The sequence below is a fragment of the Polypterus senegalus genome, chromosome 5, assembly GCF_016835505.1.
Source record: "Polypterus senegalus isolate Bchr_013 chromosome 5, ASM1683550v1, whole genome shotgun sequence".
Classification (NCBI taxonomy): Eukaryota; Metazoa; Chordata; class Cladistia; order Polypteriformes; family Polypteridae; genus Polypterus; species Polypterus senegalus.
In genome coordinates, this window is record NC_053158.1 from 130,783,238 (window position 1) to 130,802,363 (window position 19,126).

General features: G+C 39.3%; 1 protein-coding gene across 1 annotated transcript; it reads left to right on the forward strand.

The window, feature by feature from the left end:
* The first annotated feature begins 435 nt into the window (after positions 1-435).
* Positions 436-2,221, forward strand: ppp1r3g (protein phosphatase 1 regulatory subunit 3G). Its single transcript, XM_039753360.1, has one exon. It carries the CDS (start codon positions 554-556, stop codon positions 1,358-1,360), a length of 807 nt encoding a protein of 268 aa, XP_039609294.1. The 5' UTR covers positions 436-553; the 3' UTR covers positions 1,361-2,221.
* Positions 2,222-19,126: the final 16,905 nt, after the last annotated feature.

Here is a 19,126-nt window from a genome sequence, read left to right on the forward strand (position 1 = left end):
ATATAGTGGGACCCCCTCAATTAATCTTGTATTTAGCACTGCCATAAACGCTTGAGGCAGTGTAATTAAATTGACTTATTTCTGTGGTCTGTTATTCAGGGTGCATTTTTACTTTGACAATCTAGCTACCCTTTTTACTAAAGGGGACGTTACTTTGAACTCAGGACTTCCAAGTGGCACAACTTTAATGTTTTTGTGTGTATACTGGATTCTGTAGCACGCCATGAACACGAGCTATTTATTATGTATGGCAAATAAAAGTGATATGGTGGAAAATCATAAAAACAAACTAGCGGACACTCCTCTGTTTTACATGTTTCTGTCTCATATCAATAGCTGGATTCAGACAGAGATTCAAAAACTTTGTCTGAGGTGATGAAACATAAAGTACGTGCGACACGCCTCGCAGTCTTCTCTGGCAGGATTCGCTTCCTGATTTGTTTGTTTTTGGTGAAGTTGCGTGCTCGGTGACGCACTACTCTCTGATGTTGGACAGCAACAGGCGACTCACCTTTTGTGATTCCCTACAGGCTTGAAAAGAAGCCGCTAGCCGATGAGGCATGTCATGGATATACTAGAACGCAACTTTTCAGATGCTTTCAATTCCGAGCCGAAGGGCGCAGCATTGCGCCAAGGGGGCAGATTGGAAATGGACGGTGATCTCGACGAAGCGACCGTGGAGGGTGCGCAGAAGAAAGATCGTCCCAGGGCCAAATCGTTGCCTGCTTACCCAGCGCAGGCCGAACTCTTTGACGGCTTGAGCCAGAGCTGCAGAAAGAGAGTGCGTTTCGCCGATTCCTTGGGTTTGTGCCTTACCAGCGTGAAGCACTATTGCGCCGCCGATGAGCCCCATGTCCCGTCCAAAGTGTTCACCCGGCTGCATAGCCACCCCCCTCCTCAGCTGGACGTGGATCTCCTGGACGAGCTCTGTTTCAAGTTCTCGCCCGCACTGTCTCTATCTGTTGACTGCCTGGTGCCCAAGTTCACGTCGCCCGTCGACAACGGTGACTTTGATGAGCGGCTCCAGCGCTATAAAGTGTCTCTGGAGAGGGTCTCCGTTTCTCACTTCGACATTCGGGGGCTTGTTAGAGTTGTGGACCTCGGTGGAAGGAAAGAAGTCGGGGTGCGTTACACTTTTAACGACTGGTTAACGTTCGTGGACACGCAAGCCTTCTCGGTGACGACCAGCGGTGGGAGCACCGAGCAGTTCGCCTTCACGCTCTACAGCCCGCCGCTGCAGGGTGACGACTGCTCGGTGCACTTCGCCGTCTACTACCGCACTGACAGCGAGGAGTTTTGGGACAACAACGCGGGGAGCAACTATACACTGGAGCACCGGGGAGCGGCTCCTCCCGAGTGATCCTCCGCGTCAAACGCGCGCCTTTTGGCTGCAGGTTACCGGCCTGGGGAAGGCTGGTAACGCGCGCGTTAGGTGGCACGAAGCGCTGACAGGTGAACGAAAAGTACAATTTCACACAAATATGTGTATTGTATGAGAATTTGTGCCGCATGTAACTGAACACGGAAAATAAATTCTTGCCTTCAGTATATGTGAGAGTGAGCAGCGAGGCCTGACTTCTGTTGCGTCTTCACTTTGTTGCTTTCTTCAAACTTGCCACACGAGAGACTCGTTGCAAATTGTCTTAACTGTTTCTTTGTCTCTTTAAGAAAAGACTTTGATTATAAGGCGATTCGAAAGGATCTCAGAGGAGGCAGGGTTCCTTTATATTGACATTTTGAAAAATACGCAGTTTCTATAGAGTTTTTCAATCTGTAGTTTGGGGGCCATTCTCAATACTCAGTGTCTTATCTTTTTCATGTTTTAGTTAGGCTGTTGAAGAAAATAGGATTGGATGGAAAGTTATCAGACAGTTGAAAAGGTGCCTTCACCTTTTATTTTTTATCTTACACAAACACGTCAGTGTATATAGCGCCTTTTCCATCCCAAGCACTAACAGTTATTTATTTGCAAGACTTGATCACAGATTGAGCGCAGGTAGATTGACTGACATGGCTACAATGAGACTCTTTGATAGATTTTTATATTACTTACTGAATTGCAAAACCTGTATGCCATATTGCCAACAAATGTTTCGGGGAACCAGAAATGTTGATTCATTTGTTTAAGAGTGTTACATGAGCTTTTTCTTCATTTTACATACAGTGAAGGTCATATGTTGAATGTAATTAATTTTGAATTACTTAAACATTTTCTGGAAAATCTGTGGGTCTGCGTGTGTTAAATTGAGTACAAAATTATTCTTATACTGAGGGTCAGACACTTGTTTTAAAACCTGCAGGTAATGCATTTGTTTTTTGATAAGCAGTGTACTTTATTTTTTACAGTAATTAATATATTTTATGAACCCACATCAAAGGTAATTTAAACATTTATTCTTTTGTTTTTCTTCAAACTCAGTCATACCCATACAGATTGAATGCAATTCAAAGCCTTTCCCAGAATCATCAGGCATGAGGCAGAATTAACCATCCATTCCATTTGAAAGTCACAGGGAATTGGAGCGTCTTTTCCAACAGTTTTTATTACACAGTTCAGAAGCCAGCTGTGGAGAGAGTTTCAGATCATTGACGTGCGCAGTCACATGCAGGGGCAATTGCCAGAACTGTTAATGTTACCTTCACATTTATGGGATGTGGGAGGAGACAAGTAGCAGGTGAAAAAGTATATAAACACAGGGAGAATTCACAAGTGCACACAGACAGTGACTAGTCTCCTGTTAACCACCGTGTCACCCAGCATTAAATATTTTCATTTTGTATAATACACATTTGAAATAAAATAGAGTTCACTAAAAAGTTTGATATTTCCCAGAACGTGCAAATGCTTGTGTTATATTACTTGGTAATCTATATATTTTTCCAATTTTGTTCCCCACTGAATTATACCCACATTTATAATGTCACGTTTACAGCTTTATGTAATAAGTGACACAGTGGTGCATTTGCCTCACCACTGCAGAGCACTGGGTTTGTTTCCCATCTTTGTGGAAATTGTAGGTTTCTCCACGATTTAGTGGCTTTTCTCATGGTTCTCTTACTTGATTCCACACATCAAAGGCGTGGGGATGTAAAAATTTTTCAGTGATGAATGTAAATTGTGTGTGGATGTAATCAGTGAGTAATCAGCATTCCATCCAGCATTGGTTCATATTTATCATCCTATTCTTCTATGATAGGCTCCAGTACCTTGCAACCTTGTAATTGAATAGAAAGCACATTTATAAAAACGAATGGAAGAGCAATTTCATCTAAATGACTAACAGAAGCAAGGTGAGTTCCTTTCACAATCAATCATTAATCATGAGTTGGCTATCAGAGCTAGTAATTTTCATAATGAGTCAGTTCAGATATTGCAAAACATATTCTGAAAAATATTGTTGAATGAAATTAATGCTGCCACCTAAAGCCAATGATGTATAGAAGTATTAATTTACCAAATACTTTGACTGGTAAACACCATCACTTTAACAATTGTTCAATTCAGTGGTTCCCAAACTCGGCCCCGGTGACACACTATGGCTGCAGGTTTTTGTTTCAACCAGCTTCTGTTTTTAATTGGACTCCTAGCCTAATTAAGTGAGTTGTTATTGCACAGTTTCTGTGTTTTGGAGTCAATATAGAAATTACCACCCTTTGAAAACCTCTTTTTAAAATGTACTAATCAGTTACATGGGAAAGTAATGAAGTGTTTTGTTTTTTACTTTCTAACCATATTTTCATCCAGCTTTCCCGGGTGTCATGGATATTTAATCCATTTTAATTGTCATTATTAGGATACAATGAAAGGAGCAAACTACACAGAAAAGGGCAGAACAATAGGAAAATAACAAAAGAGAGTTAAACATTTAAGGCTATAGCGAGAATGCAAATATTACTGTTAGTCCTGTAAATATAAAAATCACACTGTTGTGCTTGTCTAAATGCAGAATAAGAGAAGAGAAAAAAGACCAGCCAATTAAATGAAGTCAGTTATTATCACTGATTGTGAATTTGGTTGGAACAAGAATCAGGCAGCCACTCTGGGTCCCCAGGACTGAGTTTGGGAACCACTGCTTTAATTCACTAACTCAAGTATAATGGAGGAGAATTGCAGTTTTATGTACAATTCATCAATCTCAGATATTAAAGTTGTATTTTATTGAATTAATTATGATCACATTATATGAGAAAGTGCTACAGTGGTAAGCATTGCTGCCTTACAGCTAGGGGCACCTCGCTTCAGTTGTTAGTCGTGTGTAGTTTGTGTATTCTTCTTATGTCCATGAGGGTTTTCTCAAAGTAACCCACATTCCTCTACCATATTAAAGACTGGCTGATTTTTATTTATTTGAAGCCTACTGGTATGAGTGACGGTGGACGTGTACCTTGTGATATACAGTACTAATGCCCCATGGTTGGATCCTCTTTCATATGAAATATATGGGATAGGCTATGGCTCCCTGTAACCTTATATGAAAATAATAGTGAAAGCCAGATTAGAAAGCTAATGAGTTAATATCATACATGTTGAACCAAGCTGGCAGGACACTACTTAACCAATTTAAATGCATGCAAGGATCAGGAGAAGATCAGTATTTAGAAATCTGTAAAATACTGAAATGTGTTCAGAATTGTTATTCTTTACATCTTGTGCAGCATTATTGGCAACCATTTTCAAAAGCAAGGGCTGCATGGTCAGTTCATACTTGTTATGTTTTACAGATCACGAGGATCATGTTTTATGTGTCTTCTCAATAAGTCTGACAATCTGTACAGAACCCTGAGCATTCTTGAAGAGAAAGAGACCCTATAACGGGGTGGGCAAAGTTAGCCATGGTGGGTCACAGTGGCTGCAGGTTTTTGTTCCAACCCACTTCCTTAATTAGAAAGCAATCCTTAACAACAAGTTAATTTCATGATTAATTAGTACTTAAATTCTGCCATGTCAGGTCATTCTCATATCCTAGATATCATCCAAATGATTTAATGTCTAAAATGGATGAGTTATTCTCAGTCCTTCACATTGTTTTCTCTTCACTTTCCTTTCAAGTATTTAATTAAACCAAATAGTGTATGATAAATACCCACAGGTGTGAATGGGAACAATCTAAATGTAGAAATGTTGGTTTCTTCTGTCATTTGCATCTTATTGCTAATGAGCAATTAAAAGCTGAGAATACAGCAGTTTAAGACTAAAATAAGCAATAAGGGTTCAAAATCTTAACGTGTGAGGCAACTAAAATGAAGCAGAAATGTTACTTGAGCAGTGAGTGCTTCTTATTAAGGAACTGAGTAAGAAAAAAACCTGTAGCCACTGCGTCCCTCCAGGAATGACTTTGCCCACCCCTGGTCTAGAAGAATAGATTAGAGTAGATAAACTTTATTAATTCCATTGTGAAATTCAAATGCATACAGCAGAAGAAACATAAAAAAACAAGAATATGGGCTCACATGACAGAAGATTCAGCCAATGAAACAATCTAAAAATAAACAAATAATCTTAACAGGTGGAAGCATAAATAAAAATAAACTTAATGACTACATCAGGTGGAAGCACTGAATTGCCTAATAGCAGTGGGCAGAAAAGCCCCTTAGATGTGCTTCTTGGCACACCATGGTGGAATGAGACTATGACTAAAACTGCTTCAATAGAGCACCTCCTGGAGGGGATGCAGGTTTTTTTTTATGATATCCAATTTTGCCATCATCCTCTTTTCCTTAACATCTTCCAATGTATCCAGAGTTTGCCCTGTGATGGAGTATGGTTTCTTGATAAGTTTGTTCAGGCATTGTTTTTTTCTTTTGTGCTCTGGTTGCTTCTTTAGGAGACTGCAGCGTAGAACTCCATACTGGCTACTACAGACTGACAGAACATCTTATTCAGTGCCACTGTGTTGTCAGACCAGTCTAATTTGTTGTTTATGTGAACCCCCCGGGAGTTGTAGCTCTGCACTACTTCCACATCCTCCCTCTGAATGGTGATTGGTCTCAGAGGCTTGTTGGCATGTTGGAAGTCCACCACCAGTTCTTTTTGCTGATGTTGAGTTGCAGTTTGTTTTCCCAGCACCACAAGTCAAAGTTGTCCACAACCTTTCTGTACTTGTGACTCTCTATTATTAATGATGAGACTGAGGCCTGAGACGAAGACTGGACTCCTTTGGTAAAGTGTCTCTCCAGAAAATCCTTGGGTACCGTTGGTTTGACTTTGTGTCGAATGAGTAGTTGTTAATGGAGTCCTGAATGAGGCACATTACCTGCATTGTGAGGGAGCATCACTTATGGTACTACGGCCTTCATGATTCCCTGAGGGTGATCCAGCTCATAGGATCCTTGTTGTTGGGGACCTGAGTGGCTGGACCAGGTCAAGGGATCGTCCACTTAACAGATGGAGGGTCATTTCTGGAAGGTGGGACTGGACTGTATGTCTGCCTGGGGGGTTGCCAACCTGGATCCAGAGCTGTTTCGTCATGTGGTGGGTGCTGCAATGCACTGTACCAGTGCATGCTTCCCAACTTGACTTGACTATGATGGATGAGTCATCTGAAAATTTCTGTAGATGTCAAGTACTGGTATTGTGCTGAAATTCTGTTGTGTACAGGGTTAATAGGAAGGGAGACAGGACATTTTCCTGAGGTGCTCTAGTATAACACACCACCATTTCTGGCACACAGTCCCTCATCCTCACAAACGTCTCTTTGTTGGTTAGGTAATCCATAATCCAAGAGATTGTGTGAGCATCAAGATTCAAAGCCTTGACCCTTTTTCCCAGTCGATGAAGAATAATGTGAACTGAGTGGAACTTTCCATTTAGAGAGGATCGTTTATATCAATTGTGTTCATCACAATATGCACCTTACCCACTTTCCAGACATATTACAATAAATTTATTGATAAACTCTGCAGTTTTTTTATACACAATTATTTTGTTTTTAATTTTATAACCTGCTGTCAGGTCAGTATTTCAAATGGGTATGTATATACACAGTTCACTATTTGAAATGCGATTGACCACAGACTTACAGTATTTCTTTATAAATACTGTTGCATCTCTTCAGTCATTAGCAGACCTAGAATTATAGTCTTGTTCTCTTTGGTAATAGGTCTGCAGTTGATATTTTCTGAAACAAATTTCCTTTCTAATGTTGTAGCATAGCAAACAATAGTATGAGCATGATCCTCTAACGTTATCACTATCAAATGACTAAAAAGACAATAAAAGTACAATAAATTAAAACATTTTTTATTTTGTTTTAATAATATTAGCATAGTAACACAGTGGTTAGTGCTGCTACCTCATGGATGCAGCTTCCTGGATTCGAATCACATGTCATCCATATGCAGCTTTCACGATTTCCAAATCTTTGTTAATTTTTCTCCCACATCACCAAAGATTTGCAAATAATGTTAATGGTAACACTGATGTGGCCCAGTGCTGGTGTAGGCACACTACTGAGCATCAAGTACTATTGCAGAGTTGATTCCTACCTTCTGCTCAGTGGTGCATGCTTAAGCTCTGTATCCTTAAGACTCTGAATTTGATTAAGTGGGTTTAAAAATATTGTGATACCGTCATAACTGCCTCACAGCTCTTGAGATGTGGCTTCATTCCTTGCCTGGTGACTGAGTTTTGTTTGCTCTTTGTTGAACCCATGTTGACAGCCGTAACAGTCAGTAATACTGCTGCCTATGTCTCTGCTAATTTTGTATTGAATAGTAAAGTAATCTTTGCCCATTCCTTTTTGCAAAATCACTCTGTGTCAAATTAATTGTGTCATGGTATGAGGAGTGCCAGTTAGTATTCTGTAACATATTTCTTTTGGAGAAAAGGTCATGTCTTTCATTGGGCATGTCCAGTGATCAAACACAAACATCTTCTCCACTTTTATATTTTCTGACAGAAGAGCTTATTAACTTCACATTTACTTGTTTGGTTGATGCCTTTATCCAAAGTAACTTGCAGCATTTTAGATAACATTGGTTACATTTCTTTCATTTTTCCAATTGGAGCATTGTGGTCACACAGTGTCAGTAATGGGATTTGAATCCACCATTTTGATTTGTGGTCCAAAGCCTTAACCACTGCAACACACTATCTGTGTTGTGACGAATTGTCAGACCCTGCTGATAAAAAGCATACCAGTAACATGAAGGTTAGAGTACCCGGGCTAGTTTGCAGTTTTTGATTTGCTTCAAATACAGCTTTGGTGCCCTAGTGGTAGTACTGCTACCTTCCAGTTAGGAGACCAGGGTTTGCATCCTGGGTTATCCCTGTGTTTGTGGAGGTTTCCTTCAGGTGCTCTGACTTCCTTCAACTGTCCAAAGACAGGCAGGTTCGGTGAATTGGGGAGTGGGTGTGATGGTGTGTGTGTGGAGAAGGGTTGGTTGGGTGTGGGATGTTCACCCTGCAAAGGTCTTGTGTCCTGCGCTAACTGGGATAGGCTCCAGCACTCCACCTTGACTCAGTTCTTGATTACGTTGTTGGCAAATGACAACTTCTTTCACTTTTAAGGTCTCCTAGTTTCTCATTAGACTTTGCTTCACATATCTGCTGCATCAGTGCATCATCTCTGATATCTTGTCTTAGATCCTCCCTCCTTGTTTGGTAACTAAATTTATATGGACAGTCAAATCTAGGAAGTGTGGTAGTATTTTTAGATTTGTATCCCTTCTGTACAGTGGACTGTACTGAGTTCTTTAAAATGTTTGATGTCTTTGAAGTGATTTTATACTGTTCCCCAAATCTGTTTCTCTAAACACATTTTTTCTCGATTTTGAAACTATTGTACTATGCTGTTGGATCTTAACATTAGGTAGGTTGGGAATTATTCCTGACACATTCATTTAGAGGATGCTTTTCACTCATTTTCCACTAAGTGAAATTGTTTGACTTGCGAGAGTAATATACAAGAACATTTAGTCTCAGTTTTTATAATCTAATCACTCACATTTTGAGCAACACAGCATATAGCATTGATGCCTCAAGAAATGCAATACCTGGATATCTTATCTTCTCTATTTATCTTTGCGAGTTTATTTCTGAGTACTCAGATTTGCCTTCCACTTCCTCAGAGATATGTTGGTTAGGTTAATTGGCTACTTTAAAATGGCCCCACAGTGAGTGTGAGTTATGTGCGAGTCAATGAACCGTGTGGTGGACTGGTGACCTGTTCAGTGGCATGTGCTACTAGGATAGGCCTTGGCCTTCGGCAACCCTGAACTGGAAGAAGTAGATATGAGAATGTTATTTTGGTATTTGATAATACCTGAAAGAAAACTGTCTTTTTGCATGACCTTTGGAGGTCAGAGAGCAGGGTCAGCCATTGTACAGCAGCCCTGGAGCAATTTTATGTTGTATTAACTTAGTTTTTAATTTTCTTGGAATGGCTAAAAAGTGACATTTTCTATTTAATTGGATCCACCTTTAATTTATAATTTGGCGCAATAAATTGTGAAGTAGTGTTGGTAGTCTTGGTGAGTCTGAGGCTCTACATTTTTTGAGCCCCAGTCTACTATGTGGGATGGCCTGTCTTAGAAGTAGACCCAAACTATTACTTTATCACCGTCCCTCTTGGTTCTTGACCTTGATCTCTTTGCCTTTCATCATTTGAGACACTAAACTCATCTTACATCCAGCTGTGAGGCAGCTTTAAACTTTTCTTGGGTCACTTCAGGGATCAGGGGCAGCTCAACAGTTGCCCCACGAGATACAAGGATAGTGCACCCCTTAGCAGCTCCTGGTGTCCCACAGACACTACAACTGCATTCGCTCTTAGATAGATAGATAGTTTATTAATCCCAAGGAGAAATTCACAAAAGGCACAGTTTCAAAAGCTGTGTCTTACAGTATCTACCTTAAAAGGAAACTAGTGTCCCAGTCTCTCAAGTGCTACTCATCATCAGGCTAGAGGTTCACAAATGGTCTCCTGCCATTCCTAATTCTCTCAGTTCATATCAACAGTTTGACCAGAAGCAGCATGGAAAACATTCTGTGTTAAGCAAAGAGAGCTACACGGCAGTCATCACACTTCAACACAAATTTCCTATATTCATTGCTGGCATCTTTGCTCACACATTTAGTTGTATTGTAGTGGCTTTTTCTTTTAGTCACCTTTTCTTTTTTCCATAGTGTACACCCATATTATAAATACCCATAATAATGGCATTCTTTTTCCCATGTTATTTCATACCAGTATTTGATCATTTTAAATATAATCTGTCTCCATCAATAACAAGGGGAACTCGGAAAGTAGAGGCAATTTGAAATGATGTAGTAACAGTAATGGACAGAAGCCGATGCAATACAACATGTTTGTGAAAGCTTATGGGTAGCTCAAACATGCACAGCACAGCGCTCTGCCATTAGTCTACTTGAAGGTGAATTGAACATGGACACTCTGCTGTGGGAGGAGGAGTGAAACCTAAAGCTGAAACCTGGAATCTGCCGCAGAAGAAGGGGAATGCTGTCAAACAGTCTTGCTGCTTCATAATGATGCACATCCTGATGCGGTTGCAGTTTGAATGTTTTCCATAACCCTGTTTTAGAAACATGCTACTATCACATTTTCAGTCCATTTAAAGAGGCTTCACATGGTCCACTTGGTCGCAAGTTTGCCTCTGATGATGATGTTGAGGAAGTGGTGCAGACCTGGATTCAGGAGCAGCTGAAAAGCTTCATTAACCAAGGAATGAAGAAGTCAATGGAACAATACATGAAGTGCATCATCCTGCAGGGAAACTAACTGGAGAAGTAATATATCTGATAAGTCCATGCGATCACAGTTACAGGTTTTAAAGGTTTAATTGTCTTTACGGTTTGATTCTCTATTGTACTTAACAAAGCATTTTATCTTTTTCTTTTAATCTGGTTAGACCACGCTTGGCTTTATAGAGTTAAGGAATAAAGATTTTTTCAACATCCATATGAAGTGATCTATAAGGTCATTGGGTCATCAAAACAGTTTTTAGCATTATATCATGGATTCTATAGTGTCTAGAATTCTGCATGATTTAAGCAGAAATCCACGTAACGTGTTCTGTTCATGGTGATGGAAAAACATGTCCATGACAAAATAAAGAATGATTCGCTTAGTGAGTGTAGGTGATTCTCTTAAAACCTATGGCAGAAAACAATTCTGTGCAGGTTTGCTGGGACTTATTGAACTGTGTAAGCAGAATGTACAGTCAACAACGGGAAAGAAAGGGACACTAGGTATGTTGAAAGTACTTCAGATCAGCTAACAGTGTGGGAGAGACGCAGAACCCATGGTGAGCTGGAAATGTATTTGGGTAGGGTATTCGTGCGACTGGATGCTGCTAGTGAGTAAAAGAAACAGAGGTTCAGGGAATGAAGACCAGTGCTGAAGGGACTCAGTGTAACCCTCCTGAAGATGAAATGCCTCCACATCCAGAAAAAGGCATCTGGGATGTTCCCTACCTTATTACAGAAATGTTACGTGAAGCTTAGCTATTCCTGCCTTGCACCCTGTGATTGTTGGGATCAGCTCCAGCTGTCCTGCAACTCGGCACTGGATAGGTGGGTTAGGAAGATGGAGGGATTGGTGGATGGATGGGGTATAACTGATGTCTATTACCAGTTCCTAGAATTTGTTTTGTGTTTTAAACTATTTTACTAAGCTCTAAGGTATATTTCAAGACTAAACATGATCCTGATAGACCTAACACATGGGGTGAGACACTATATTTAACATCACAGGGTGATGAAGAAGAGGGAATGGTTGGTAAAAAAATGTCCACAATGGTGGATAGAGATGTTAGCATTGTAGGATGATGAACACTGGGATACACAGCCAAATGAAGTTTAAGGTAGAGACATGTCAAAGTCATACAACATATTTCCATGATTCCGTGCTTAATGTATCTGTAAATATAAGACATTGAACAATTCTTTTTCTGTTATCATAATATTGTATCTGTATAACCATCTCTAAGTGAGGCTGCTTGTGCTGTGACATTACTTGCTTGATGCAAGCTACTGAGAAGAAGGCATTCCCTGAAGACCCATCCATACTTACAAAGCCTTCACACATTTAAAATAGCCACACAGTGACAGGTATTTTCTAATAAAAAACCTAAGGGCAGTGTGTTCTCTCAAACTCCCTGGGCCCATTTAACACGCACCGTACATTGTGTATTACTAGTCATGAAATTTGCTAGTCACACGGTGTCCACATTGACAAACTCTTTAAGGTATCAGTTCATAATATTCTCAACAGCACATAATCTAATTCAGAGTTGCAAGGGGCTGGAGCCTGTCCTCACAGCTGTAGGTACAAGGCAGGGACGAGGTCTGTACTGGCGGCAGTCCATAACGGTTTAATGCTCTTGGTCTGAATGCAAAGTGATGCTACATTTTGAAATGCTTTTCAGTCACCCTGAAATCAGTATGTTAATTCCTATTGATTACTTCTCGTGTAAACATAAACTTTTAGTGGTTACCTTTTCACCTTCCTAATCATGGACAAATTATTTTTTGTTCATCCACCATTGTGTGGATGTTATAAGTGTGCTGGTAAGCTTTTGTTTTGTAATTATGCGCTTTATATTATCTTAAAATCAGTAGGTAATAACTCATCATTACATACGAGTCAGTGGGAGGCACGAGGCTAATAAAGAGCAGCATACCTTTGCATGCACTCTCAATATCCATCCATCACCCAACCCACTATATCCTAACTACAGGGTCACGGGGGTCTGCTGGGGCCAACACAGGGCGCAAAGCAGGAAACAAACCCCAGGCAGGGCACCAGCCCACTGCGGCAGTCTCAATATGTTTGTAATAAAAAGATTCAATGACCATTTTTTCATTTTTCACATTTCTACATCAACAAATTTAGGGAATCCTTACTAACAACACATTTGTAGTTAACTAATATCCGCCACATGTCTGTCTTTTAAAGATATTGGGAGCAAGGTTTTACTGGGCATTGAGTAACTTGCACTTTGTAGTCGTAGTTCATTTGTTCAGCGGTCACAAGGGCATACACAAAAGCAAACAAGTTGGCTATTTTTAACCATGTCTGTTTGAAAGTCCGATTTAACAGTACAATGAACGAAAAATAAATCTGTAACCAGGCATGTAAGACTTAGCCACTGATTTGGGGTTTGATTTGGATCATAAATGCAGGTATCAACATAGTTTCAACCTCAGGAAGCACTTCAGTTACTTTCTGGCACACTTGGGGATTTACATTTGTCAGTAAGTAGACAGCTTAATGCAGTCTTATTAATATTAGAGAGTCCAACTCAATACCTTTGAAATACACTGGCTTGGTCACTGATGGAGTTCCTGTTTTCTCTCTCGTTTTTTTATATGTGATATTTATTCACAGTATCACAAAGATGTCACTGTCTGTATGCAGGAGAAGGAGTGTGTCAACTGGCAAGGCCTCTTTTTGGGTGTGTTTATTATTCCTTCTGTCAGTTGTTACTGATTTAACTCTCACCAAGTTAAACATGACTGGGAAATGGACAGAAGTTTGAAGGATACTTTTATACTTACTGGTGTAACAATGTTCACAGCCATGTGTTCATGGGTGTTCAGAGTGGGCTTTATGATTGCTGATGCTGCCCAATGCAGCAAAATATACAGTTAAAGCAAATCCGAGTGTAAAATGTAAAGCTATAACACCATGGAACAAATACATTCATATACATGTGTACAGGGAAAAAGTGAAGGTTTATTTCCTCACTAAAAAATAGGAAATAATGTTGGATGCCCACGCTTAAACAATGTGGGGAAAAACCTGATCTTTTTTTTTTCCTTCTGAAGATACATATGTGCGTCACTGACTCGATAGGTATGTGTTACAGTGGAGTCTAAAAATATTCAGGCCCCTTCACTTTCTGCACTTTGCTGTGTTTTTTTAATAATTTTAAATTGATGAATTTTCTATTTTTGCCCATCAATCTACATTTAATTACTAATGATGACCAAGTAAAAACATGTTTCCAGAAAGGTTTACAAATATATTAAAAACAAAAACTGAAATCTGTCATATATATCTATTATATAAAAAAAATCCTGCGACGAGACAAGACTTTGGCCATGAGATTTTTTCAAGTCACGCCCTCCTCTCACCTGTCATTCGTGTGAATGCTTTTGTCAGACACCGCTCCTGCTCTCTTAGCTCTTATATATTTTAACGTTTTCCTCACATTAAGTTCCTAATTAAAGAAGACTCATTATGTCCAAGTCTTATTGAAGAATTTCATCCTGAAGGAACAGAAGAAATGAGTAAGTACATGGGCAATCCTAGCACCGAGAAATGAAGTCAAACAAATTAACAGGAGAATTGTCGATCGGTTACACAGCAAATTGGTTAAATCAATAGACCAAGAAAGGTAATGTAATACATTTGACAACAAAGGCGGTCTTGATATGCCATTCATATTAAAATATTAACAGTTTCCTGTTAGAATAGCTTTTGCAAAGACAATTATCAAATCTCAGACCCACATTTGAAAAAGTAATTTTATTTAATAGAATGAAATGAATTGTAATATGTCGCATGGATCCAAAAATAACACTTCACATGAAAATCTGTTTAAATTGTACATCCACATCCCTATATGCAAGCAGCAGAACCACAAAGAGGCTAGCATGTAGCGCTGGCCAGGGGATTGGTGAGCAAAGTGAGCAGGGGGCAAAGCCCCCTAGTATGTATATACATATTGTGGAAGCCGGCCCGGACACAGACAGTTGGACATGTCAATGTCAACCAACATACGTTTTATTACCATCCCTAATGTTTATAAGTGCAGCACACCACCCCAAAGTCCAGGCCACCAGTCCAATGCCTTCCCTCTCTTCAGGCCGCCTCCTTTCCTCCTCTAGAGACCTCGTCCTCTTCCACCCGACTCAAGTCATCCTATGAAGGGAGATGGCCCCTTTTACACGCCCCCGGATGTGCTCCAGGTGCTTCCCGGTAATCTTCCACCGGCACTCCCCAGTGTACTGCAAGTGCCAGCTGTGCACCCAGAAGCACTCCGGGTGTCCCTTCTCCTCTTCCCCCCAGCACTTCCAGGTTTTGCAGAGGTGCTGAGGTCCAGGGCTCCCAAGGCATTGGGGGGCGCCCCCCTGGCGGGGACCACAGGCACCTACAGGGTTGAGCTTCAAAGCTCTGTACCCGTGGTCCCCATAGGCACCAGGGCGGTCGCCCCCACATGGTCTGGGGGAGGCGTAAGCCCTCCTCCGGTCCTCCTGGGTGTCCCGACCAGGTCGCCCCCCCAGCCAATAATTATATATATGTTGCATAGTTTACGGTCAAATAATGCAAAGAGTACGTAACACATGTTTTGCCCTCATTTGGGCTCATCAGGTGTATACACTCTACTGCTCCCCTCTTGGGGTTCAAACCTCGGACATCAGCGTCAGAGACAAAGCCCCTTTACGCTGCGCCACGGTGTGTGGTTTGTTTATTTGACAGCCTGTAGGCCCGGAGTAATTACATTCATTAACCAATTCAGGTCCGGACTCAGGCTACGAATGCAATGAATATATATATATATATATATATATATATATATATATGTATATATTCAGTATTTTGTAGAAGCCCTTTTGGCCTACAATTACAGCTTTGAGTCTTCTTGCAGATCCTCTCAAGCTCCATTAAATTGATGGCAGGCCTCTCTTAAACTTCCGCTATTCAGGGCTCCCCAAAGGTGTTCTATGGGGTTTAAATCTGGGCTTTGGCTGGGCCACTCAAGGACTTGTCCCAAAGCTACTCCAGTGTTGTCTTGGCTGTATGGTTCAGGTCTTTGTCATGCAAAAAGGTGAACTGTTGCCTCACTCTGAGGATGCATGCACTCAGGAGTAGGTTTTCTTCTGGGACCTCTCTGTATTTGGCTTAAAGGTGCTCAATTGGCTTTGTCATTAAACACACACCAAATACCAGTGTCATCTGTAACAGAGAAAATATGACTCCAGGATGCTGACCATAATACAGTTTTTTACTCATCTTCTAGCCAATGTCTGAATTCTTTTGCCCATTGTAAACTTTTCATTTTGCACTTTCAGATATGGCTTTTTTTTTTTAAACTGTACCTTGAAGGCCGACATCCCAGAATCTTCTTTTCTCTGCCGCAGATGACACTGGTATTTGATGGATATTTAGGAAAGAAATCCCCTGAGGACCTCAAGTATTTGATTCTCAAAGGATACATTCTGCTATACTTATTCTTTTGTGCAGTTGTGCATCTGGACCTTCCCCTTCTTTCCAGTTTTATCTCTTCTCTCAACACTGTAATAGACACCTTAGTATAAAATCTTTAGTTTTTGTCATTCTGCCACATGTAATGTTTTTTTATTTTGCAAAAGAATAACAAATAAAAATAAAACACAGTGACAGTTTGTCCATTTTTTAACCCACTTTAACAATGCCAGACTCTTGCAATCCAAGTGAACAGAATTAGAGGTTTTGGCGATGCTGTTAAAATTACAAAGGTTTCTCTATTTAAATGAGCATTTAAATACAGATAATTAAGGATAAGCTACGTGGGATTACCATTAGGACACTAGGACACTGAATGAATGGCTTCTGAAAATGGAGGTATACAGTCATATGTGAACGATAAATTAAAAATCAGACAGTTTAGCAGTAATAGCCATTAGAAACACTAAACACAACACAGTGCAATAACAGAGTAGTAATGTCTTGGCTGTATTTCAAAGTCAATTTAATGGTATCTTGAAAAAAAAGGGTATCAATTTCCATCAAATACATAAAAAAACTTCTGTGTGAGATATATATATATATATATATATATATATACTAGCAGAATACCAGCGCTTAGCAGCAGAGAAGTAGTGTGTTAAAGAAGTTATGAAAAGAAAAGCAAACATTTTAAAAATAACGTAAGATGATTGTTAATGTAATTGTTTTGTCATTGATATGAGTGTTGTTGTCATATCTATCTATTTATATATATATATTTATATATATCTGTATATACTGTATATATATATATATATCAAAATACCTGCGATTGGCAGCGGAGAAGTAAAAAGAAAAGGAAACATTTTAATAATAACGTAACATGATTGACAATGTAATTGTTTTGTCATTGTCAAGAGTTTTGCTGGCATATACATATATATATATATATACACACACACACACACATACACACACAGACACATATATAAACATATATATACATATATATATATATATATATACACATCTATACACATATATATACAGTTATATATATATATATACATATACACACATACATATATACACATACTGTATATATACACACACACACATATATACATACTGTATATACACATATATATACAAATCTACATATATATATACCTACATATATATATATATATATATATATATATATATATATATATTAGGTGTGGGACTCGATTAAAAAAATTAATTCAAGCTGTGTAAGAATTAATCTTGATTAATCGTATGTAATCGCACACGTAAATTTGCCCCAAATCGCAAATGTTTTTTTTTAATTTAAAAGGGTTTTAGTGGGCTTACAGAATCAAATAATAGACATGGACATGAATATTGTAAACTGAAGCTGTTTTAATTTCTGAAAAAAGCTTTTAAACTGCATTTGAATTCAAAACAGAAACAAAAATATCATCCCTGGTTAAAATTGGGCAGACTTAAAAATAAAGTGGTAGTTTAAGTACTTTAAGTACATTTTCAGAATAGTATTGTCTTTAAATAATAATTACCAAAATTTCAACATAAAGTGCAGTTTTCTTCTTAAAAAAATAAGTCAGAAACATAAAAGGTAATTGGACCAGCTTCATCTTTAAACTCTGAGTAACATTAGCCAAAATTATTTTGTACATTAGGCTAAAACAGTGTGATCATTGAACATTTTGTAATTAGATGTAATTAGAATTACTAACGGTCATGGAAGTCCAATGATCCCCAGTAAGAGCCACAAAGTCCGCTTTCTGTAATGCATCTAATTTTGCTTGCTTTTCAGTGTGCACAAAACCATGCTTTTATCAAGGCTTCGCTCGGGTAGTCGAAATGATCAGTCGTAGGAACGCGCTTTATTCCGACTCTAACATTTTTGTAGCTGTGATGTGTGCATCAGTGTAATGGATGTACCAGGAAATCATGCATTGACAAAAGTTCCCTTTGCTTGGAATTGAAAGTGTGATTAAATGCGTTATTTTTAACGCGTTATGGAGTACATGCATCGAAGCTTCTCAGCTGTGCTTGTGCTAAGAAAGGGAAAATTTTAAAAATAACGTAACATGATTCTGCGTTAACCTAATATTTTTTCATACGTCCCAAACCAAGGAGATGCTAAGGTAAAATGAATCGGTAGCGCAGCGTACATAGTCAGTACACCCCCTCTCGGGAATCGAACCTCGAATATCGGCGTTAGAGGCGAAGACTCTACAATAGGATATCGCGTATGGCTTGTTTATGCGAGAGTATGTACTGTAGATCGGGGTGTATATATATACATTTATATATATACCCGCGTATCGCAGTGGAGAAGTAGAAGTTATGAAAAAGGGAACATTTTAAAAATAATGTAACATGATTGTCAATATACAGTAATTGTTTTGTGAGTGTTATTGAATGTTGCTGTCATCAAGGATTTGATTATCATTATTTCTTTCAATCAGGCTCGTATTTGTAGGATGTGTTCAAGTTACATTCCGTGTTTGTCAATCGTTGTAAAGATAAGAGGTTTCATTCATCGATTAGTTCCTTACTGCATCAATAAACAGCTCGTCTTCCTTTTATCTGAGATGTGACACACTGCATGCACGTTTTTTTACACTGTCTTCCTTTAGCAGGACATTCACTTTTTCCACCGTGTGCTTTGTTTCCGCAGTAGCTGCACTTATGAATATGATTCTATGTATAAGACGCTTCATATTTTTTGCTGCCTTCTCAATTGTGTAATTCGGTTTTTGTTCAGCACTCTTTGGAACTGTTGCTTTTTGTCTGTGCACTGCATCAGTTCACGTGAGCCGCTTGGTGTTCTTGCATCGAAGGTTCCCAGCTGTGCTGGTGCCATCTCGTGTAATGTCAGCTAAGACCCGGCACTTAAAAGTTTCTCTCGCAGTTTCCATCTCATCTTCCTCTGTATAAGCACA

Bases quoted from the DNA above. Each gene is read 5' to 3' on its own strand.
- ppp1r3g (XM_039753360.1), top strand. From the start codon at position 554: ATGAGGCATGTCATGGATATACTAGAACGCAACTTTTCAGATGCTTTC.